The 25,254-nt window shown below is 40.4% G+C and overlaps 1 protein-coding gene across 6 annotated transcripts in view; it reads right to left on the bottom strand.

Moving 5' to 3' along the window:
* The window catches only part of Phf3 (PHD finger protein 3), a 79,530-nt gene extending 60,860 nt beyond the window's left edge, over positions 1 to 18,670 (bottom strand). For 2 of the 6 annotated variants that reach the window (XM_048347547.1, XM_048347546.1), the window contains exons 1-2: positions 18,339 to 18,670; positions 3,805 to 4,073 (exon numbers count right to left, since the gene is read on the bottom strand). In XM_048347547.1, the coding sequence (XP_048203504.1) occupies positions 3,805 to 4,048 (244 nt within the window). In that variant the 5' untranslated portion in view covers positions 4,049 to 4,073; positions 18,339 to 18,670. Of the gene's footprint in view, positions 1 to 134; positions 174 to 3,804; positions 4,074 to 18,338 lie in introns of those variants that run through there. The other 4 variants (XM_048347549.1, XM_048347548.1, XM_048347552.1 and 1 more) reach the window with 4 other exon arrangements.
* Between the last annotated feature and the right edge of the window lie 6,584 nt (positions 18,671 to 25,254).

The following is a 25,254-nucleotide window of genomic DNA, read 5'->3' on the forward strand; positions in this document are numbered from 1 at the left end:
CATAGGGACACAAGAAAATAAAACAAATAGAAAAACTGCCTTATTTCCATGAAACAAAATTCTAATTTAATAGAGCGTAAGCGAATACAAGAATTCTTAGAAATAGTAAATGAGTTTCACAGTTAAATCCTCACACAACGAAAATTTGGCTGTGAATCACTAAAAGCAACTCTCTAAAAAGAAAAGCAACAGAAAATTTGTAAGAAATAGGTAAGAAACATGGGCCAACATATACTATGAGTATACAGAGATAATACAAGAAAATTCCTTAGAGTTGAAGAGATCACCTTCAAAATTTCAAAGGTGCGTTTATCAAGTACCCAGAAAAAAATAAGACTAAAGCTAGATACATTACTGACAGAACAGCAAAAGGTGACAAGAAAATCCTAGCGCTAGAGTATAGGAAATGCCATCTAGCAACGTAACAAGTATCTACGAAATCTATCAGGCAATCCCTTGGCAACAGCAGATACTAGAGGGAGGAGAAACAATACATACATAACTTTTTTTTCGTTTAGTATATATTGGGGCTTGAACTCATGTCTCCAGCTTGACTTTTTGCACGTTATTTCTAGAAAAGATTTTGAAGAACTTTTCTTCCCAGACTAGTCTTGAACTGAGATCCAAAATACCTTTTTTAAATGTACCATAAAGGCAGAGTGCTTGCCTATCATGCAAGAGGCCCTGGGTTCAATTCCTCGGAACAACATAAACAATAAATACAATTAATAAAAGGAAAAAAGGCTTTAAGAATCATTTAAATAAATAAATAAATATACCATAAGTCATTAAAACAGCTTCAACGAAAGAGGAATAAATTTACTTATACAATGAAGGATGGGGCTAATCTTAGTTACTAAGAAAGCTGAGATCTGAGGATGAGGATTCAAAGGCAGCTTGCAACCAAGTCCACAGGACTCCAATTAGCTAACAACAAAAAAAGCCAGAAGTGGTAAAGTGCCTTGAGCAAAAAAGCTCATGCCAGACCATGCCAGGCTGCACCACGACCAGCATAGAAAAAAAAAGGGGGGGGGAGATACAACAAACTATTTCTTCATGGGACTGATAATACCAATTCCATTTCAATTATTTCCTCCAATGAGATATGTAACCATTTTCAGCATCTTAAATTTATTGCTTGGAAACATAATTTTTAACTTTTTTTTCCTTAAAAGAACACCAATAATTGATTTATCAAGATACTTCCCTGATACTTCATGTGTTACCTCACTCAATAGTTAATGAAAAAAAATGTATTGCTTGAGAAGTACATCTAAAAGCCATTTATAAACACCATCATAAGATATGGTAATACATCAAAATAAAAAGCATTTTTAAGAAACAGGATCAGAACTCATTTGCCAGCTATCTTTCAAAATTCATTAACAACCTTTGTTTGATGCATCAGGCAGTGTGCTAATGTAATCTTCCTTGTCTTATTTTTATAATTTTTCAAATTACCGTATGATTTCTGAAGACAAATGAAGTCACTCAATTATGACATCAACTATTAACACTAGTTAATCTTAATACAGAAAACAGTCTGGTTCAGAATACCAGAAAACAAGATGTCAATTATTTTATTTGCTTAATTTATAGAACTATGAAAATAAAATTTCAAAACAATCTGTAGCATACTGTCTTCAGAAATACAGATTAGGAACAATTCAAAGTAACAGGATCTGACACAAGTACTAACTAATCAAATCGTTAAAAATTTTAAATGCTTAAATGTTTTAAGTCTTCCAATAAAAAAAGGTTGCCAAAACCCAAAGACTTTTCACATCAATAAAAACTTTTATATCAACAGAAATCAATTATAAAATCCTGTTTTAACTAACAGGACTGCAAGCAGGAATATGGGTATTGCTATAGAGCTAGAATTCTTGAGTGAAAAAGTCTAACAGGCTGGTACATGTGTTAATTCCAGATCCACTATACTCTTGAAGGTATCTTTAATTCCAGCAACAAGAACACGAGTAATAAACAGCTGTTTTCCTGAACTTGGACTTAACTACTAAACAGTATACAAACTCTCAGAAGTACATAACAACAAAGATAATTGTAACTACTGTACTGACACAAGAACAAAGGTAGAAACTTGAACAGTGAGAACATTAAACAAAATTTGAAAAGCTTTAAAACATTTAGTATAAACTACAAGAACATAGACCTATGCAATAACACAATACAATACAAATAATTCAGTGATACAACACCATTAGCAAGCAATTCAAATCATCTCAGTTGTTAAAATGAAAGATTCTATTAAATTATTTTGAGGTCAAGTAAAATAAGCTGACAAGTTATGGCTCAACAGCAGACCAGCTATTCTGAACTTTATTAATCAATTTTAAAATGGAAAATATACTGAAAAACTGTACTTCAGGAGAGCTTTAGTCTTGGAGAATCAAACCATCATGACATAAAACCATCGGCTACTTAGAGACGTGTGAAGATAAGGGGCTTCCATGAGTTGATTTAGCTTTAGTTTACAGTATGTAAACCCATGCTAACCTAAAAGATCCTCTGCCTCAGCCTACACAGTGGTAAAGTGGTGGGGGTGGAGGTACAAGCATAGGAAAACAAACACAATTCCAAAATAACTTACTAATAATTTGTCTTACAAAAAATTACTATCTTTACACTTTCAGCTATATAAACTACAGATCCTAGAGCACAACACAAATATAATACAAGCCACATATCAAATTTTCATTTGTTTTCTTTTCTAAAAAAAAAGAACATAAAGACCCATTAAATAAAGCTAGGTGGTAGAGAGCTTTCTTGGCATATGAAGGGGTCAATCCCTAGCACTAAAAAAAAAAAAGAAGAAAACAAAAGAAAAATAATGGACACTGCTGGGTCATACCTATAATCCTAGCTTCTCAGGAAGCTGAGGTCTGATGCAGTTCAAAGCCAGTCCAGGTAGCAAAGTTTGTGAGACTCTTATCTCCAATTAACCATCAAAAAGTCAGAAATGCAGCAGTGGCTCAAAAGTGGTAGAGAACTAGCCTTGAGCGAAAAAGCTAAGAGACAGCACCCAGGACCTGAGTTCAAGTCCCAGCACTAGTGCATGTACAACACACACACACACACGTACACACACACTACAAATAATGTTTAATAATTTAACAAAAAAGTGAAATGTCACAAAACATAAGCGGCACAAAAAGTAAACCTTTTTATAATGTTTTACAAATGAAGTTACAAAAATCACATTATATGTGCATTTTATAGCACATTTCAGTGTAGACTAATTGTTTTAAGAGAATAGTTGTATGTGGCTAGAAATTACAGCACAGCACAGATCTAGAGTTCTTTCTCTAGAAAAACATATGAAACACAAAGGATCTAATATCGAACCAAAGATTATATATATTAAATCTGAAGGGCTTAAGGGACATTAGCAAAGGTCCCTTTTCCCCCCTTGACTCTACAACAAGACTAGGGTGATTTGCCCTTAATTGCCAAGCAATTGCTCTTTACTAGTGAAAAATCTCAATTTGCACCTGTCATAATGACATTAATATTATTATCATCCTCTGTAATTCCAGTGTTAGCTCATTTTGCTTGACAATATGGTCAATTCTACTTATATTCATAATGTTCTTGAAAACTACTCCACACTCCTTGGAAGAAAATTCAATTTAAATTCTATTTCTGATGCCCAGAAAGAAGCTCTAAATTCAAAGGAAAGAACCCTAAGTTAACTGCCCTCATAAAAAAAAAAAAAAAATGCTGTTGAAAATTCTTTTTAGTTTAATTGCAGACTAAAAAAAAAAAAAAAAAAGTAAGTATTACCTGTTGAACAAGGCATCTGGAAATTGGGATCATTGCTATCCAAAACAGGCAAACAGAACTGGTTACTTGCAGATCCTAGCATAGGATCCTTATCGCTGAGCATGTTCTTCAGCGAGTCCTCTAAGACATTTTGACTTGTACTAAAATCCTCACAGACTTCATTCTCCAGGTTGGATCCTAGAAATAGGGCATCATCTAAGTGTTCAGTAGGAATTAAATGATTAAATGTATCAACTATATCCATGAAGACTTCTGTGTGTCTTTCAGCCCTATAGAAAGACAAAAAAAATACCATAAGAAATAAAGCTATCAACTGAAAATCACCTAATACCAAATTATTTCCATAGCTTTGAATCTAAAAACACACTTCTGAATTTTTATTTTTATTTTTTTAAAAAATTCTCCCTGGTTTTAGAAAACACATTTGAAAATGTGGAACAAACCTTTTCTAAGTAATCTTTCTTTATCATGCAGGTAGAATATCATTTTACCAGAAATCCTACCAAATGTTTACTCAATTCCTTTTTGGGGGAAAATAAATATATATACAGTCCATTAATTTAACACATTTGAAAGAATTACAAAGCTTAAAACACAAAAACCATGTTTTAACCACAACCTTTACATAAATTAAGAATCAGTACTTTCACAATTAGTCCATGTAAGAGATAAAAATCAAATTATTGAAATTATGATTCCAAATTAGAACTGTAAAAAAGCCTTGTTTTATTTACCAAACAATTATTTAAATGTAACATATAGACAAAAAGCTTCTGTTAAAGGTATATAGAAGCAAAAAAGAGCTTAACTAAACCCAACAAACCAAAACTTTAAAAAACTACACATTCATGAAAAGATGTACACACACACAATTCTTTTCTGAAATTTAAGAGAAAACACAATAAATAACAATAAACAATCGTATCAATGTATTTAAACTTATTTGAGTTAAAGGTGAGTTAAAGGTTATCTATAGGATAGTAAGATCGTCTCCTTTTATTCAGCAAGTTATTTCAACATCCTCTTTATCAAAATCTGAATTCTTTTAAAATACTGACATTAAGTAAAAATAAACCAATATTTTTAATATGGGAAGAGTCAATAAAAATATTAATATTCTGTTAGTCAGAAAACCTCACTGATAAACCAAAATACCTTGGGATCCAGTGTCCAAAGTGTTTTTCTATCAGCCTAAAATCTACCAAAAGTGTGTGTCTGCTGGTGTTGGGGCTTGAACTCAAGAGTCTGGGGGCTGCCCCTGAGCTTTTGTGTTCAAGGCTAGCACTCTACCACTTAAGCAACAGCTCCATTTCCAGCTTTTCTGAGTGTTTTAGGTAGAGATAAAAGTCTCACATTTTCTTCTTTGGACTGGCTTCAAACCATGATCTTCTGATCTCAGCCTCGAGATTACAGGCATGAGCCACTGGTGCCTGGTCCAAAGCTTTCTTCATCTAATTCTATTTATTCCCTTATAAAAATGAAGAGAGAGGGAAGTTCACGTATGTTCCATCATTTACTGGGTATATTACATGTGCATATGTGTGTAATATACAAACACAACTCTTATATATTGATAAATATTGTACCTACGTATATAATTTAATCCCCAATAAATAGGGTTTATAATTCTCTTTGTCTTACATAGAGAATGCATTTAAGTAATTTAAACATCCTCCCCAAGTCATAAAACATACAGGTTTTAGGTTCCACAGTGCATGCCTCGTAACTACGACCCTTTCACACTAAGGTAAAGAGTTGAAAAGATTTGACTCATGAAAACCTTTTTCTATGGCTGTGATGTAGCATGAAGATAGAATGCTAGCATATACAAAATAAGCTCCAGGTTCAAGGGGGAAATGTTAAAAGCAATTTTACAGTTTTATAGCAAGTCAGTGGTTGCTTGGGTCTTCAAATAGAGAGGATGGACTACAAAGAAATATGCAGACTTTAAAGGATGATGGAAATGTCCAAATCTGTTCAATTTTAATAGACATAGGTTAACAAAGGAAGAAAAAAAAAAAGCTAAGATGTTTTTGCTCTCACAAAGTTAATCCCTAGCTAGGCACTGGCAGCTAGCTATGTAGGAGGCTGAGATTCTTGCATCATGGTTTCTGAACCAACCCAGGAAGAAAAGTCTCTTCTCCAAATAACCTTCAAAAACAGATAGAAGTGAGCTGTGGCAAGTGGTAGGGCGCTAGCCTAGATCACAAAAGCTCAGGGACACAGAGTTAAAATACCAAGCCCCCATCCCACCCAAAACACAGGCAAGACATTGGTGACACCTGTAATCTTAGCTGCTCAGAATGCTGAGATTTGAGGCAAAAAAGTCCATGAGACTCCTATCTCCAATTAACCACCAAAAAACCCAAAGTGGAACTGTGACTTAAGTGGTAGAGTGCTGGCCTTGAGCAAAAAAAGTTCAGGGTAGCCAGGTACTGGTGACTCACACCTGTCCGTAATCCTAGCTACTCAGGAGGCTGAAATCTGAGGATCCACGTTCAAAGCCAGCCAAGGCAGCAAAGTCCATGAGATTTATCTCCAACAAACCACCAAAACAAAACAAACAAACAAACAAAAAAAAAAAACAGAGCTATGGCTCAAAGTGGCAGATCTAGCCTTGAGCAAAAGGGATCAGGGACACAGCATCCAAGCCCTTAGTTTAAGCCCCATGACTGATAACAGGGGGGAAAAAAAACAGCTCAGAGATAGTGCACAGGCCCTGAGTTCAAGCCCCAGGACTGGCAAGCACACACACACAAGAAGTGCACACACACACACACAAAAACACACTTTATAAAAGAAAAAAACCAGGGACTGGGGATATGGCCTAGTGGCAAGAGTGCCTGCCTCATATACATGAGGCCCTGGGTTCGATTCCCCAGCACCACATATACAGAAAATGGCCAGAAGTGGCGCTGTGGCTCAAGTGGCAGAGTGCTAGCCTTGAGCAAAAAGAAGCCAGGGACAGTGCTCAGGCCCAGAGTCCAAGCCCCATGACTGGCAAAAAAATAAAAAATAAAAAATAAAATAAAAAAACCATCAAGTGACCTCATTTATTTGAGTATGCTAGAATTCAAACTTTAGCACAGGCCAAAACTATTTCTTCTTTAGAGCTGAGTCCCAGTTTATAATCTTTTTCTCTCTGATTAATCAAAAACAAAAAAGATAAAGCCAGATCCAGAAACAAATTGGTAATCTTCCTCCTAAAAACAGTACTTACTGTGGCTGGAAATGTGGCTTAGTGGTAGAATGCTAGCCTAGCATGCATGAAGCCCTGTAATTAGATTCCTAAGTACCACATAAATAGAAAAGGCTGGAGTAGTAAGGTTACTAGCCGTGAGCAAAAGCAGCTCAGGGACAGAGCCCAGGCCCTGAGTTCAAGCCCTAGGACCATAAAAAAAAAATTAGTACTTATTCTGGAAAAAGCATTCTTTCCCATAGTATCACAAAGCCAGTAACTTCAACCCTCTTCTTCCACAGTGTTTCTGTTGTATTAGAGATACAATACTGTAGCAGAGACATTTGGGAATTTCGAAGTTATTACTCAAATCAAGATCATAAAGCTACATATAGAAAATTAACCCACTCTATCTAAATAAGATGTTTTCCCCAGTAATACTATCATTTGTGAAACTATTCCAAAACTCCTTTATTGAAAACATCTCCAGAATGTGTGACCTTATTTAATCTGAACAGTAGACAAGATTTAGTCTTTATGTACTGTGCTTTATTTACTATAAATGTGAATCAAACTTTCTAGCACTTTCTTCATCAAAACAAATTAAGTATAGCTTATAAAGTATGTTTCCTTAGATTTAAGTAACAGGCATTATCATAGAATAGGGATTCCATGAACAAAGGTAGAGAAATATTGGGGCTGGGGAGATAGCCTAGTGACAAGAGTGCCTGCCTGGGATACACGAGGCCCTAGGTTCGATTCCCCAGCACCACATATACAGAAAAACGGCCAGAAGCGACGCTGTGGCTCAAGTGGCGGAGTGCTAGCCTTGAGCGGGAAGAAGCCAGGGACAGTGCTCAGGCCCTGAGTCCAAGGCCCAGGACTGGCCAAAAAAAAAAAAAGGTAGAGAAATATTGACTACAAGTTACATTTTGGGAGCTGGGAATGTGGCTTAGTGGTAGAGTACTTGCCTAGCATGCATGAAGCCCTAGGTTTGATTCCTCAGCACCATATAAACAGAAAAAGCCAGAAGTGGCACTGTGGCTCATGTGGTAGAGTACCACCCTTGAGCAAAAAGAAGCTCAGGGACGGACAGTGCTCAGGCCCCAAGTTCAAGCCCCAGGACTAGCAAAAAAAAAAAAGAATTACATTTTTGCAGGTGCTTGTAGCTCACTCCTGTAATCCTAGCTACTCAGGAGGCTAAGATCTGAAGATCATGATTCTACGACAGCCTGTGGCATCTCCAATTAATCATCAGAAAACAGGAGGTGGTGCTTGGCTCAAAGTGGTAGAGCACTAGCCTTGAGCTGAAGAGCTCAAGGACAGCACCGAGGCCCAGAGTTCAAGCCCCACAACCGACCCTCCCCACCGGTCCCCCCCAAAAAGCTCAGGAAAGTAACCAGACCTTGAGTTTTAGTCCCAAAACTGACAAAAGAGAAAAGAACAGAAAAGACTTCTGGATTAAGTCATACCTAATATTTACAGACTATAGAATATAGAATTGATAATCTTACTTCAAAAGTGTCCTTTTATTCACATACTTATACATCTACAACAAGTATTGTAATAAAACTCCTGGTAAAAGAGCCTATGTCAGATTAAAGAAATTCACAATCCAGACATTACAGACATATAAACAAATACAATGAGACTTAAACATCTCCACAGAATATGAAGAACTTCAGCTAGTACCCCAAGGGAAGTGAAACTCAAGATACTAAAGCTAAGTAAGATGATATGTGAGCAAGATCCTAAAATTCCAGAGAATATTTCAATGTAAAGAAATACCCAAAGGTATTTCCTGCCTTAAAATACTGTTTTCACTTGTAACTCTGACACTTATAATTGTAACCACATTTAGTTTATACTAATAAAATCAAATTACACTGTTTCTGTGTGTTTCAGATATTAGAATGGAAAAAAGAAAGCAACAAAAAAATTAGGGTATGGCTGAAATGGCAATGTGCTTGCCTAGCAAGGGCATGACCCCAGCACTTCCCCCTACCAAAAAAAAAAGTGCCTGAGGGGAAAAAATTAAAGCTCTACAACTCATTTTCTCATTTTAAGATTAAAAAGTCCCAATTTTTTAAAACACCTTCAAAATAAACCTAGGAATTTGTATTGTTTCTTGTACATAAAAATCACAAGCCCAGGGGCAGGGGACATGGCCTAGTGGCAAGAGTGCTTGCCTCATATACATGAGGCCCTGAGTTCAATTCCCCAGCACCACATATACAGAAAATGGCCAGAAGTGGTGCTGTGGCTCAAGTGGCAGAGTGCTAACCTTGAGAAAAAAAAAAAAAAGAAGCCAGGGACAGTGCTCAGGCCGAGTCCAAACCCAGGACTGGCCAAAAACAAAAAACAACCAAAAAAATCACAAGCCCAACAATAAAAGTTAGAGATATCAAAGCACGACGAGATTATACAAATATGGAGTTATGTCTCATGTAGTATGTGTGCATATTACATATGTGAAGAGCATGGTGTGAAGGAACAACAATATAGCAGGACATTATAAAATCCATGAGAAAAAAGAGTAGTAATAGTGATGAAGGGACATTCTGTGTGTAACTGCAAAGGAAAGTCTCACTAACAGGTTAACATTTTAGCCAAAATCACAAGTGAAAGAGATTAAAAATTAAGGGGAATCCAAGCAAAGACCTAAAAGTGCAAAGGAGTCTGTCTACTCGATGCCTTCCATCAATGAAGCACTTTCATCAGATTTATTTCATAAGAACCAATTTCTTATAATAGATGTAAAAGAATTAAAGTATTACCACTAAGAACATTGAAATGTAAATCAATGTGCTTACAATGCTAGGCACTGTTCCACGTTTCATGTTAGTAATTATTAACCAGAGGCAACTATAATCATCCAAAGGACAGTTGTGCCAGGCTCAGAGACATCTGTCATCATCACAACTGTAAAAAAATGTAGCTTAGAGGTAGAGTGCTTGCCTAGCATGCATGAAGCCCTGGGTTCGATTCCTCAGCACCACATAAACAGAAAAGGCCAGAAATGGTGCTCTGTGGCTCAAGTGGTAGAGTGCTAGCCTTGAGCAAAAAGAAACCAGGGATAGTTGCTCAGGCCCTGCATCCCAAGCCCCAGGACTGGCAAAAAAAAAGAAAAAAAAAGATAATACAGGCATCTACTAATGAAATATACTGTAATGCCTAAAACAGACTTACAACATACTGTTCAGCCAAAAAGGTTAGTAGTAACAAGGCCAAGAAAAATCTATGTATTTATTCTCATGTAATATAACAATTCTAATTACAATTCCAGTTATGTAAAATAAATAAATGGGATGGTAGATGGGGCTGGGGATATGGCCTAGTGGCAAGAGTGCTTGCCTTGTATACATGAGGCCCTGGTTCGATTCCCCAGCACCACATATACACAAAACGGCCAGAAGTGGCGCTGTGGCTCAAGTGGCAGAGTGCTAGCCTTGAGCAAAAAGAAGCCAGGGACAGTGCTCAGGCCCTGAGTCCAAACCCCAGGACTGGCAAAAAAAAAAAAAAAATCAATAAATGGGATGGTAGAGTTTATAATCACAGCTACTCAGGAGTCTGATATTTGAAGATTGTGATTCAAAGTCAACCCAGGCAGCAAACTTCATTAAACTCCTATCTCTAATTAACCAGCAAAAAGATGAAGTAAAATTGTGGAACTAGCCTAAGGACAGCGCCCACGCCAAAGAAAAAGAGTCCATATATTTACCATTGTCCTCTGTCATCTTTCTATAAAGTTAAATTAACTGAAGATTTTTCTTTTTACAATGCAGGACATTGTTCTATATTACTTAAATGCATTATGCTAGTTAGTATTCTACAATATTACAGATACTTTTTATTTTTAATTCGCAAGAAAAATGGCAAAGCTTTATATAACTTTATCTTTGAGCAGCAACTCAAATCTACTCTCAAGGAAATCAGTTTAGTATAAAAATAATGAAGATGAAGCCAGGTGCCAGAGGCTCACACCTGTAGATCACCATCTGAAGCCAACGGGGCCAGAAAAGTCCATGGGTCTCTTATCTTCAAATAACCATCAGGAAACTGGAAGTGGAATTGTGGCTCAAAGTGATACAGCACCAGCCTTAAGCAAAAGGAGCCCTGAGGTTCAAGCCCCAAGACAAAAAATAAAAAAAGAACAAAAAGAAAAGAAAAGAAAGAAAACCCTGAAGATGTAAGCCAAGCACTGGTGGCTCATGCCTGTAATCCTAGCTACTCAGTAAACTGAGATCAGGAAAGTCCTTGAGATTTTTATCTCTAATTAACCACCTAAAAACCAGAAGTAGAGCTGTGGCTCAAAGTGGTAGTAAGCTCTAGCCTGGATCAAAAGACGCTCAGGAACATATAGCCTGACTTCAAATCCCACAACCAACAAAAAAATATTATATTACAGATAAATTTTAGGATATTTCCTAAACAAGTGTCAAAGAAAGTGAGTACATACTAAAACTTAAGGTATGATACTGAAGTGCCAAACTTTGAAGTCAGGCCCCATTTTACCACGTGAACCCCATTTTACCACGCGAACCCCACTTTACCACGTGAACCTGAGATAAGCAGGCCCTGTGAGCAGACCCAGGACAAGCCCATTAGGGCCCAGTCGGTCTAGAACTCTAACCGCTGGGAATGCTTAACTCTGACCACCCCTAGAATCGAACCCTGAGCCAATTAGATTTGTACCTGTGTCCTAATCTTGCTTGCTTGAACACCTGATTGTTGTAACTTTGTTTTTTGCCTTTATAAGCCCTGTGTAATCGTAGCTCGAGGCTCCCTCCTAACCTCCCTGTGTCGGTGGGTAGGATGAGGCCCGAGTTGCAGCTCGCTTAAATAAAGCCTTGCCTTGCTTTTGCATTTCGTAATGTCTGAGTCTTGGTGGTCTTCTTGGTGGTGGTCTCACGACTTGGCACAACAACACAACCCTACAATTCTGAGAAGCAAGGCAACTGAGTTACCTGCTCTACTCATCCACTTCAAATTCTGGTCCAGTTTAACTGGGAAGACTCTACTGATATCATAAAAGAAAACAAGGATTATAACTTCTTTTCTGAATTTATCCATAAAAAATATATAGAAGACATCAAATTGTCTGATGTACAAAAATACCCAAGTCTAAAACAGACACAAGAACTTAGAAAAAGAAACCTAGTGAGAACAGAATTAAAGTACACAACAGTAATAAGAGTTAAATGCGAGGGGCTGGGGATATGGCCTAGTGGCAAGAGCGCTTGCCTCGTATACATGAAGCCCTGGGTTCGATTCCCCAGCACCACATATACAGAAAATGGCCAGAAGTGGCGCTGTGGCTCAAGTGGCAGAGTGCTAGCCTTGAGCAAAAGGAAGCCAGGGACAGTGCTCAGGCCCTGAGTCCAAGCCCAGGACTGGCCAAAAAAAAAAAAAAGAGTTAAATGCACTGTTTTCATTACTTTTGCATTACATTATCAATTATATTTTAAGAAACAGCTGAAGCCTGGCACACTTGGTTCATGTCTGTAATCCTACTACTCAGAAGGCTGAAATCTGAAGATCACAATTGGAAGCCAGCCCGGGCAGGAAAACCCATAAAAGTCTTATCTCCAATTAAACACCAAAAAGCTGAAAGTGGAGCTGTGATACACATGGTAGAGAGCACATGGTAGTGAAAAAGCTAAGGGGCAATGCTTAAGCCATGAGGCTAAGTCCTAGTACCAACACCAAAAAAAAGGGGGGGGGGGAGTCTGATTTAATCACTAACATACTAGAACTAGCTCATCATTAAAACAATGGCATAAGTAGTAACAGTAGGTGGGTAGTAGTGACTCATGCCTGTAATCCTAGCTGCTGCTTTTTTTTTTTTTTTTTTTGGCAGTCCTGGGCCTTGGACTCAGGGCCTGAGCACTGTCCCTGGCTTCTTTTTGCTCAAGGCTAGCACTCTACCACTTGAGCCACAGCGCCACTTCTGGCCGTTTTCTATACATGTGGTGCTGGGGAATCAAACCCAGGGCTTCATGTATATGAGGCAGGCACTCTTGCCACTAGGCCATATTCCCAGCCCTGTAATCCGGAGCTTCTCAGAAGGCTGAGATATGAGGGTCCTGGTTCAAAGCCAGCCTGAGGAAGGAAACTCTGAGAGACTCTTATCTCTAATAAACCACTCAGAAAAAGACAAAGCTCAAGTAATGATTGCTAGCTTTGAGCAAAAGAAACTGAGAGATAGCGCCTTAGGCCCTGAGTTCAAGTTCCAGGACCAGCACCAAAAAAAAAGTTCAAAGAGTCAAGCCAAGTTATAATCAGCACTTAAAATGTATCTGGCCATATGCTGAATGTATTGTATGCACCATCTATGGATTATCTTATCCTTACAAAGACATGTAAAATAAGTGCAACTATTATTTCTTTTAAAGAAGAATGAACTGAAGCTCAAGCAATTACATGACTGTCACAGGATCATGAGCCCAGTATTACCGAATTACAGTCCAGTTAGTATGATTCCTAAGCATATAATTTTAAACTACTGTATTTTACGTTCTCTATTACATAATAATTGTTTTAATGACTAATGAATACATTTAAGAATACTAGAAAAGTGACAAAACCATCTCCCAAATAAAAGGGGAAATATGCATTTAGCTACCCTTCACACATTAAAAACAAAAATATCCTCAATGTGTGTATAAACAATAACACTTGGAGGAAATGCAAAGTTATCAGTTAAAAGTTTTGGGGTTTTTTTGGCCAGTCCTAGGGCTTGAACTCAGGCCCTGAGCACTGTCCATAGCTTCTTTTAGCTCAAGGCCAGCACTCTACCACTTGAGCCAAAGCGCTACTTCTGGCTTTTTTTATATATGTAATGCTGAGGAATCGAACCCAAAGCTTCATGTATATGAGGCGAGCATTTTACCACTAGGCCATTATTCCAAGCCCCCAGTTAAAACTTTTCATCATGTATTATCAGCCTAAAGTTTTATGTTCTCATAGGTGTCCACATCATATAAACTATTACTTATTATCAAATTAATTTTAGCCTTTCTGTATAATTTAGCATACCACTGAAAACTGTTAGTTAGGTATGCCAACAGTGTGAAACTTCTGGGTAATACTTTGATATCTCAACTATATTGTATAAGTTCATGATGAAAACTCACATTTTAACCATTAAAAAGTTGTCTAGCCAGGCACCCAAGGTTTATGGCTGTAATCCTAGGGACTCGGGAGGCTAAGATCTGAGGACTCAAGTTGGAAGCCAGCCTGAGCAGAACAATCTAAGACGCTGATGTCTACCACCAAAAAGCTGGAAGTAGAGCTGGGGCTCAAATCAGAGCATTAGCCTGGACCAAAACAGCTTAGGGACAGCACCAGGCTCTGAGTTCAAGCCGTAGGGCCACCACCAAAAAAACAAAAAGGCTAAATTAGATACACGAAGCATGGCAAATTTTTTCAGTCCATATTATTGGTAATTTACATGGCTTTCACAATTCTTTTTGTTTGATTTTTGCCAGTCCTGGGGCTTGGACTCAGGGCCTGAGCACTGTCCCTGACTGCTTTTTGCTCAAGGCTAGCACTCTGCCACTTGAGTGCCACAGTGCCACTTCTGGCCGTTTTCTGCATATGTGGTGCTGGGGAATTGAACCCAGGGCTTCATGTATACGAGGCAAGCACCCTTGCCACTAGGCTATATCCCCAGCCCCGGCTTTCATAATTCTTGGAAAAAAAAATGGACTGTAATACAGTTAATTTCTGATAACCTTAAATTTTGTTTTTCAGTCTACACTATGTTACTTATGCAGAAACAGCATCTAGGTCTTAAATATTTTTGCTTTGCTTTTTTTTTTTTTAGCCAGTCCTGGGCCTTGGACTCAGGGCCTGAGCACTGTCCCTGGCTTCCTTTTTGCTCAAGGCTAGCACTCTGCCACTTGAGCCACAGCGCCACTTCTGGCCGTTTTCTGTATATGTGGTTCTGGGGAATTGAACCCATGGCCTCATGTATACGAGGCAAGCTCTCTCGCCACTAGGCCATATCCCCAGCCCCGGTCTTAAATATTTTTAAGCAAATAAAAACTCTCAGTGGGCACTGGTGGCCATGCCTGTAACCCCAGCAACTCAGGAGGCTGAGATCTGAGGGTCGCAGTTCAAAGGCCACCGGGGCAGGAAAGTCTCTTATCTCCACTTAACCACCAGAAAACCAGAAGTGGTACTGCGGCTCAAGTGGCAGAGCACTAGGTTTGAGCAAAAGAACTCAAGGACAGTGCCCAGGCCCAGAGTTCAAAAGACAAAAAACAAACAACAAAAACAAAAAACCCAAAAAACTATCTTTCCTAATATAATCTAAAAGCAAAAATATATTTTTATTTTCAAAAATGCAACTATATAATAAATAGTGCAATAGTATGCAAAGTTATGTGCATAGTTTTAAAAAAAAGAGATCTATGCTTCTGAAAAATCATTTCAAAATTCTCAGAGGACGCCTGAGGAAGAAATGAGAGACCAAGGTCTTCTGTTCCATAAAAGTTCAAAACATAATCTACCAGGCATTTGTCAAGAACAACTTGTCAAGAAATGCAGTTCAGGGGCTGGGGACATAGCCTAGTGGCAAGAGTGCCTGCCTCGGATACATGAGGCCCTAGGTTCGATTCCCCAGCACCACATATACAGAAAACGGCCAGAAGGGGCGCTGTTGCTCAAGTGGCAAAGTGCTAGCCTTGAGTGGGAGGAGGCCAGGGGCAGTGCTCGGGCCCTGAGTCCAAGGCCCAGGACTGGCCAAAAAAAAAAAAAAAGAAAAAGAAAAGAAATGCAGTTCAATGATAATACTATGAAATCAGCACTCTTAGAGAAATCTGAATTCTCTTGATATTATATAGTACAGTCCTCATGGTTAGCTCAAAACCTGGATGCTAGGCTGGACACCAATGACTCATGCCTGTAATCCTAACTACACAGGAAGCTGAGATCTGAATATCACAGTTCAAAGCCAGCCTGGGCAAAAAAGACAGTGAGACAGTGAGACTCTTACCTCTAATTTCTCTCTCTCTCTCTCTCTCTCACACACACACACACACACACACGAGTGCATAGTAGCAGAATGTAGAGCTGTGGATAAAGTGGTATATCACCAGCCTTTTTTTTTTTTTTTTTTTTTTTTTTTGCCAGTCCTGGGCCTTGGACTCAAGGCCTGAGCACTGTCGCTGGCTTCTTTTTGCTCAAGGCTAGCACTCTGCCACTTGAGCCTCAGTGCCACTTCTGGCCATTTTCTGTATATGTGGTGCTGGGGAATCGAACCCAGGGCCTCATGTATACAAGGCAAGCACTCTTGCCACTAGGCCATATCCCCAGCCCCTATCACCAGCCTTAAGCAAAGGAAGCTCAGGGACAACACCCAAGCCTTGAGTTCACACCCCAAAATTTGCACACAAAAAATTAAAAATAAATTTAAAAACTTTGGAAACTGATCAATGAAGTTCCATTTTGTCTTTTAAATTTATAAAAGATATAATTTCCAGTAAAAAAAAAATGAGAAATTACAATGGAACTTAATTTCTTTTAAATAAAGTGCACATTCAAGAAAGCAAAGTAAGTAAGCCAGGCACCAGTGGCTCATACCTGTATTTCTAGCTACTCAGGAGGCTGAGATCTGGTGACCATGATTTAAAGCCAGCCCTGGCAGGAAAGCTATGAGACTTATCTCCAATAAACTACTGTCCCCCCCCCCCAAAAAAAAGCTAGAAATGGAGCTATGGCTCAAGTGGTAATTTTGAGCAAATCCTTTGCTCTTCCTATAGGATGAAAAAGCAGTAGAAGCTACTTTTGAAATGCCCTTCAGTAAATGAACTTATGCAGTGAAGAGGAAAAAACAGCTGGTACCATCACTGACTTGTTACTATTTAGACAAGTCTTTTTTTTTTTAAATAAAAGTGGACCAGTTCAACTAAGTTGTCTTGTTGCTAAGGAATGTAATGAATGGGTGGCTTAATCAGAGCACTAACAGCTCCTAACCTGAAAAGTCCCACTTTAGTCTGCTACAATTACTGGGAAATATAGTATTCATTTAAAAATAACAGTGATGATGCTTATGATGGAGAGAAGATGGGACTAGTAAAAAGAACAAGAAGGAAGATAAGTCAAGAAAAGGTTTAAGTGGAGCCAAAAGGCAAAATTACTACTTGATACAGTACTAATCTTCACATAAAACCTCCTATGCTTTAGAACATACTATCCGTTTGAAAGTTATGCTACAATGGAAAGTTTAATGGTTCTCTGACTAACTTTTCTTTCACAACACACTTTTTTCACCTATAAAACGTTCAAGTTTTACCAAATTCTTACCAGATTCTTCATTCAATAATCAAAATATCAGGCTGGGGTGTGTGGCTTAGTGGATAGAGTGCTTGCCTGGCACTCTGAGGCCCTGAGTTCAACTCCTTGGTACCACATAAACAAAAGTAAAAACAATTATTTTTTTAAAAATAATCAAAATCAAAAAGTGACAAGATATAAATGGGTGGCTAAAGTATATTTTGGAAGACCTTAGCCAGTTTTAAAATGGAACAGTCCAACAGAGTAATAGAATCATTCCTAAGTACTTTGCTCTTACCATTTCTTAAATCTTAATTTTAAATTTTAAAGAGATTAGGAATATGTGGCTAGTAAGCTATGTATTATCTACAATCACATTCTACCAAGATTAGTGACTAGCCTAATAATCTCACATTCGAATCCAGGACAAGGAACCAAAGATGGGGGAGAGGCCGTCGGGCGCAACAATCTCGATCTGGGGGTAAGGGGCGCCTGACGGTGCCCGCGCCACGTCCCGCTGCCCCGCCCGCGTCAGGTGGTCAGTTATTCAGCACCGAGAGCCCGTCAGTGTCGACGGCCCTCCGTTAAAGCACACCTACTACCGCCAGGGACGACGAGGGTTCTCCACCCTAAGGCGGCGAAAGGGGCCGACAGTTTGGGCCCCGAGCACAAAAGCGCGCGCTCACACAGGATGGACGGCGCACCGACAGCCTCCGAAAGCAGGGGCCACGCCAGGCCTCGCGCCACGGGCCGACCCCGCTTCCCGGCCCCGCCAGGGCCCGGGGAGACCGAGGCCGCCGGAGCGCTCCGGGCCTTGGCCCGCGTCAGGACTTAGGAGGGCCAGGCGGCGGTCGGAGAGGCCCGGCGGCTTCCGCCCCGGCCAGCAGTCCCGGCAGCAAGGCGGGCCCGAGTAGGCCTGAGGCCCGAGAGGCGCTGCCTCGGCGCGGGAGCGGGGCGGGAGGAAGGCCGAGAACCGGCGGGAGGCCGCGGGGACGCCGTGCGTGCAGAAGGGGCCGGGAGGGGAGGGGAGAGGAGGGAGCCAGGCTTCCTGGCCGCGGCCACAGCCGCCACTCACCCAGCTCTGCCGGACCAGCGCTACGCCTGGCAGCCAGAGGAAGATGGAGGCCGCCGCCGCCGCCGCCGCCGCCGGGAGGAGGAGGAGGGGGCCCGGCGGTGCCGCCGAGAGGGGGTACGCGCAGGACGTCGGCGTCGCTGCCACAGCGCTGGTCGCGGGGGCCGGGCCGCTGACGCTGGGGACTCTACTCCTGAGTCTCGCGCCTCCCTCCTGGTCCTCGCTGCAGCGCCTGGAGCCCTCGGCCCCAGGGTGGCTTGCCTCGTGGACACCGTTCGGCGCCGCGAGACTCCGCAGCCATAGGCGTGCGTGCGGCGGCGGCGACGCGGGAGCGATAGCGGGGCCACGTCACGTGACGCCACTGTTTACCGTACGCGGCCTCGGCCTGCGCAGCCACCGCGCCTGCGCACTGGGGTCCCGATGCCTCGCGCGTCTCCGCTGGGCGGTGCTGGGCGGCGCTGACAGAGTCGGGCCAAGCCGGGCTGCCTGCTCCGCCGCGCTTTCACCGAGGCCTCGGTTGCCGACGGCGCGGCGTCGCCCGGGATTCCGGCGCAGACCTCGCCCGTTAGCCGAGGCCCTCGACTAGCGCTTTATCTCCGCCAAGACCGCACCGAGGCTGGTTGCGGTGATGCAGCACTGACGGGCAGGGCCGCCCCAGTCCTAGGAGTGATTACACTGACCGGGGTGATCTACGGAAGGCGGAAAGCAGCCCCGTCGCCTCGCTCCGCCCACCCCACCTGCAACAACCGCACGAGCAGCCCGGGCGGGCGGCTCGAGCCCAGTGAACATCCTCCCCGGTGCGGACCCGGGGCCCACCCTCCGAGAACCCTCCAGGCCTCGGAGGACCGCGTGGGCCTAGAGCACATCTCCTCCCACCAGGAACGGCAGCTGTGGAACGGGAATGCGACGGAGATGCCGAGAACCCCGCTTAGGTCTGGTCGAGCCTTTATTAGACAGCCGGGGACTGCAGGCGGACTGGCATCCCAAAGACGCGCAGCCTCCATACAGTTAGCGCTGTTAGGAAACAGCCACAAGGGAATGTGGCCTAGTGGCCGAGCTCGACTAGCATGCATGAAGCCCTGGGTTCGATTCCTCAGCACTACATATGTAGAAAAAGCCAGAAGTGGCGCTGTGGTTCCAGTGGAAGAGTGCTGCTAGCCTTGAGCAAAAAGAAGCCAGGGACAGTGCCCAGGCCCTGCATTCAAGTACCAGGACTGGCAAAAAAAAAAAAAAAGCAACCACCCACTTCAACAGACCAGATCAACACCAGGAGCAGAGTGGAGAGGCTGAAATGGGGCCATGGTCAGCGGGCAGGGTCACCGGGAGCCCCAGGGTGCGCTGTTCAGGCCTGGCAGGGCCCAGGGAACCTACTGCCCAAGCCCCTGCCCCATCTGCTTCCACGGGTCCGGGGCTTATCACCGCGGTGGAGTGGGAAGTGGAATCTCATTGTCCACCAAGATGAGGACAAAGTGGCGTTACGTGGCTTACTTAGACCCAGTATCCATAGTTCACAACCCAACAATGGGGCACCTTTGTTCACTCCTGCAGCCCGACACTTGGGAGGGCTCATGTCAAGCACCCAAAAAGCTGGAAGTGGACCTGTGGCTCAAATGGTAGAGCGTTACCTTTTAGCAACAGAGCTCAGGGACAGTGCTCAGGTCGTGTTCAAGACCCAGGACCAACACACGCACACAAAAAAAACAAGGAAAAATAAAACAGAATGAAGCTAGTTTCTATTAAGACATAACACTTGAAATGTGTGCCGGTCCTGGCCCTTGAATTTAGGGCCATATTTCCAGCTCAAAAGACATTTAAAAATATGTATTCCTATTCTTTTCTCAAAATAATCATTTAAAAAATTATAAAACAAAGCCAGGGGCTGGGAATATGGCCTAGTGGCAAGAGTACTTGCCTTGTATACATGAAGCCCTAGGTTTGATTCCTCAGCACCACACATATAGAAAAGGCCAGAAATTGAATTGTGGCTCAAGAGGTAGAATGCTAGCCTTGAGCAAAAAGAAGCCAAGGACAGGCACTGAGTTCAAGCCCCAAGACTGGCAAAAAAAAAAAAAATTGTCTTTCATTTGGCATGTTTGGGATGAATGCACCAGGACTGTACTGTGCAAGACATAAGACATCTTTAAAGAACACAGCAATTCTGAAGCCCAAAGAGGAGAAACTCAAAGCATTTAACTTCTCTGTATAATTGTTTCTGCCAACACAAATCTCTTTAATCCTAAGCACCTCAGTAAGTTTAGAAGTAAATTACATTGTTCCTGCTCCCTAGGACTCTGAAGACTGGGAAACATGGGAAGTGGATGGCTCCATGCATACTCATATGACAGTAGTTAGCACAGAAGAGGGTAATTGTCTGGTTTGGAATGGGCCTGAAGCGTTTCTGACGATAGGGATTTTGTCAAAGAAACAGACAAAAACTAGTAGAGAACTTGGTAGCCCTCAGTGACATCTACTTGGAATCTTTCCATGGTTCTCCTAAGATACAAAAAATAAAATCCAAACTTTATAAGATGGTACTAGTACAGGGGATCCTATTATATTGGTCCTCAGTTTGCAGTTTCCCAAGATGTGTTGAATCTACATCAGTCTAGAAATATACAAATTCAACAGGAAAACTTGCCAACTTACAGCAACAGCATGACTGTTAGGCGGCCTTGCCTCAAAATGAAAGGATTAAAACTAGGCCTAGGTTGCCCCCTCACAATCCTTTTAAATTATTTCACAAAATGCTAATAACTTGTAGTTCATGTTTGACTTCACATGTTCACATTATAACCTTTAAAAAAGATTATAAAATCATGTGTATGACAATGTCTAGAAAGGGAACCTCATTTGTTGGCCATCACTACAGCTCTGTGTTATTAAGCTATCACTTTACTTAGGACAAACCCTCATTCCTTAACCTTCCAGTCCAAACCCCCTCACTGTTGGACCCAAGTGCTGTCTATTCTCTCGTTTCAGTGTAAATTGAGAGAGACATTCTAAAGTGGAGTCAATCTGTTGACAAGATGGTAGAGAAGGCAACCCTCAGATCTCAGCCTCCTGAATAGGCAGGATTACAGGCATGAGCCACCAGCACCTGGCCACACATGGTTTTGTTTTGCTTTTTTAATGGTATGCTATGTTGATGTCCTTACTGGGGTATACATAAACCTAAAACTGCCCTGTCAGCACTGGTACTTCTAAATGGCTGTTTTTGATTTATGTAGTTTAAGTGGCCTCATTGTCTTTTACTGATACCCAGATGCTAATCTCCCATCTTCTGCATTGTTTTACCTTCTTTAGTCTGACAGAAAACTACAGCAGTGTTCTTGATTGTCTAACAAGCACAAGCTTGGACTTCAAAACGGATTCCTTGGCAATCTGTGTATGTAGAGTATTGTTGCAGACACACATAAATCCTGGTGCAGGAGTATGTAGTTCAGGTGTTTCAGCATAGAAGTTGTATTTTCATTTGCTTGATGGCTATGTGACCAGTTCTGTCCACACAGTGTATGATTTCTTAGTAAAATAATCACTGTGAGACTCTCCAAAGCCCTTTATCTTCAGTCATATAACCAGGACTGGGCACAGTGACACGTCTGTAAATCACAGCTACTTGGGAGGGACATCTGGAATATTATGATTGGAATATGGCAAGGAAAAAATGTTGAGACTTCAGCAAGTGTGGTGTTACATCTGTCACCCCAGCTACATGGGAAGTATAAGTAGAAATACCACGGTGCAGGTCTGCCCAGATACGAACGTGGGACTGGGAGAAATAAAAGGTCAAGAGATCTGGCTCAAGTGATAGTGTGCCTGCCTAGCAAGCACAGTGCCTTGGCGAAACCCCAGACTTGCCAAAATAGAATCTCAAATTAGGACAAAGGCCAGAGCTCAGTTGCAGAGTACTTGCCTAGCATGCATGAAGCCTTGGGTCACATCCCCAGTGTGCCACCATGTCACCCCAAAAATCAAAACCTCATTACAATTTCAGGATTAATTATTGCAATATTAATCTATTCTGGCTTGACTTTCACAAAAAAAGGTTTTGCTTCCAAATATGGGGCTTAAAAATGAAAACTATAAATAGGGTATACAAGTTTTCAGGATGAACATTATGTTCTTAATGAAAATTATTTTAATAGGCAAGTAGTCTAGAACTCATAAAAACAACTGGTTTAAGTCAGATACAGGTGGCTCATGCCTATAATCCTAGCTACAGGGGAAGCTCGGGATCATGGTTCAAATTCAAAGCCCAACCAAGGAGTAAAGTCCATGAGACTTTACTCCACCAAAAAGCTGGAAGTGGAGCTGTAGCTAGTGGCAGAGTGCCAGTCTTGAATGAAAAAACAAAGGGACAGTACCTAGGCCCTGAGTTTAAGCTCTAGTACTGGCATGCCCATGTGCATGAACACACATGGTTACTTGAAAAATAGGCTGTCACATAACCTCTATGGCTTAGTAAACTTAAAACAGAATTAGAAGGTAATCAAATTGCAAAAATTACTCAGCAGTATGATTCACAACAAATAGTAGTTATCATAAAAGCAGTACAAGCGAGCTAGTTTGACAATATATGTCCAATTAACAGATTCATTTCCTAATATATCTAAATGTCAATTCATCTCTTAAATGTACTTAACTGGCTCAATCCACTGAATTAACCACAATATGTGGTTTAGAATGGCTATCCCAAAGGTAATGCAAAAACATTAAGTGTCAGACACTTTTTAACCAGTCTTTAATTTTCAATTAGTTGAAGGAGGTACATATACACTCACAAACAGTAATTCAAAGAATCAAGAATTTGGAGTATCAACATGTATACACTACTTCATGTATTTTTTAGAACGTAATTAGAATGTTGTCTAGTTTACATGTAAAAGAAGAAAGAATTAGTATCACATTTCCACTTCCACTTTAAGTGTTATCAAATTACATTTCCTCAAACTCCAGTAGAAAGCACTCTCACTATGACAGGGGGAAGGAAACTTACTGAACAGAACTGCTACACAAATTTTAATGTTCTCTGTAGTATCTTTAAATGTCTGACATACAGAAGCTGAGGCAGATGGATAAAATGATAGCTAAGCCACATCCTTAGAAGAGCAAGGCTCCAGGATAAACAAATGCTAACAAGTGAAAGTTGCAGTGTACTGAAAAAATGACACAGGTGCCTATTGCCCTCCACTGAAGGATCATCAATTTCCCCCACATTTTTGTCACATTACTTATGTCAGCTACATTAAAATTTCTACAGAAAAATCTAGTCAACTAGTCACTATTTACATTAGCCCACCAAAGGTATCCAAACCAAATCTTAGAATATCATCTGGTAGCTTTCTGCATTCAAGCCCAAGTCCTAATATGTCACATTCTCTTTAAACATAGAGGATGTTCAGGATGTATCACAGGTTTTCCTATAATTAGCCATATTTACAAGATACAAAATATTTGGATAAAAAGCAAGTCTTATGTTTGTATACTGTACAGGTAGTTTATAAAGTAAAGTGATTTTTAGCACCATATTTACAGTCATCACAGAAACTCAACTATCTCTTCAAATAAACACAATGCTATTCATGGGCTGTGTGGTAAACAGTAAAACATTTAGCAACAATTACACAAAATTATCTTTCAGAATATGAATTAAAAAAAATAAATTTAAAAAACTAAGGGTCTATAGAGATCTATTCTTCCTTTTGCTCTGACTTAATTTTAAGCATGGGATATATTGTTATACTGGCAAGGGATGGAAGTACATTATGTAAATGGGAGGATATCACTTTTAACTAAAATTCTGAATTCAGGTTTATAACTATTAATAAGTAGACAAGGTTCTTTTACATTAACATAAATATGAGAAGTTGTTCAGATTTAAAGAAGCCCAACATTTATCAATCAGGAGTGTCACATGAATAATTCAAATTTTAGAGACATTGCAAATATCAATTGCAAATGAGATGCTTTGCAGCAAATCACTAATAACTGAACCAAGTTCAAAAAGCCAAGGCCTTTTTGGACTGTAATATGTTTCTACTCACTATATAATAAATTGGTTCAAAATCTTACCTAGACCTTTTAAATAAGAGGAGTTTATAATGAGAAGAGCTGAGTATTAGAAATTGTTCAGGACACTAACAAACTATAAGCTTATTTAAAAATGCTGATTTCATTTCATCCTTCATTTACAAAACAAGTTAACTTAAGCAAAACAATCTCAGTGATGATAAATTTAATTATTTATTTAGGTGTTTAAGGTCTTGCACTAAATTTTTACAAGCTGGTGAACACTGACAAATTGTTTCTCCCACAGAACTATAACCACACATTCCCAGACAGTAAAATATAGTTGAACTAAAAATACACATCACCATTTTATCAATTATATAAGACAAATTATCAAGTATCCAAATATTAAGTTACACAGCTCAAAAGGCTTATAAAATATTAGGTATCTGCTCAATTTCATTAGCAGAAATCCACTTTTCTTTTTTTTGCAAGAGAGGCTTGGAAGTGAAAGGGGGAAAAAAAATCACAATTCAAACCAAAAATAAGGTGGTAAACAACTTCTAAGTATGGAAAATAATACAGTATCAGAAATCTTATGATTAAGAATCTTAGCTAAAAACAAAGCATTATACTTTAAAAAATATTTACTAAATTAAAGAGCATATTCTACATGTTCTGCACAAGACAAAGGCAACATTTTACTAAAAGTATTCAATAGCTCCCTCTCATCTTTTTTTCAGGCCCTCCCTATTAAACTGCACCTCAGAGTGCAAACATTAAATTAACTGTAAGGCTTTTTTGTCTGGAGACATTATTAAAGACATGTGCTTCTGTAACAATGAAGACTTTCAAAATGGATGTTTCCCATAACAGCATAAAGACATATAGAAAGACATTAAATAATCAC

The sequence above is a fragment of the Perognathus longimembris genome, chromosome 6, assembly GCF_023159225.1.
Source record: "Perognathus longimembris pacificus isolate PPM17 chromosome 6, ASM2315922v1, whole genome shotgun sequence".
Taxonomy (NCBI): Eukaryota; Metazoa; Chordata; class Mammalia; order Rodentia; family Heteromyidae; genus Perognathus; species Perognathus longimembris.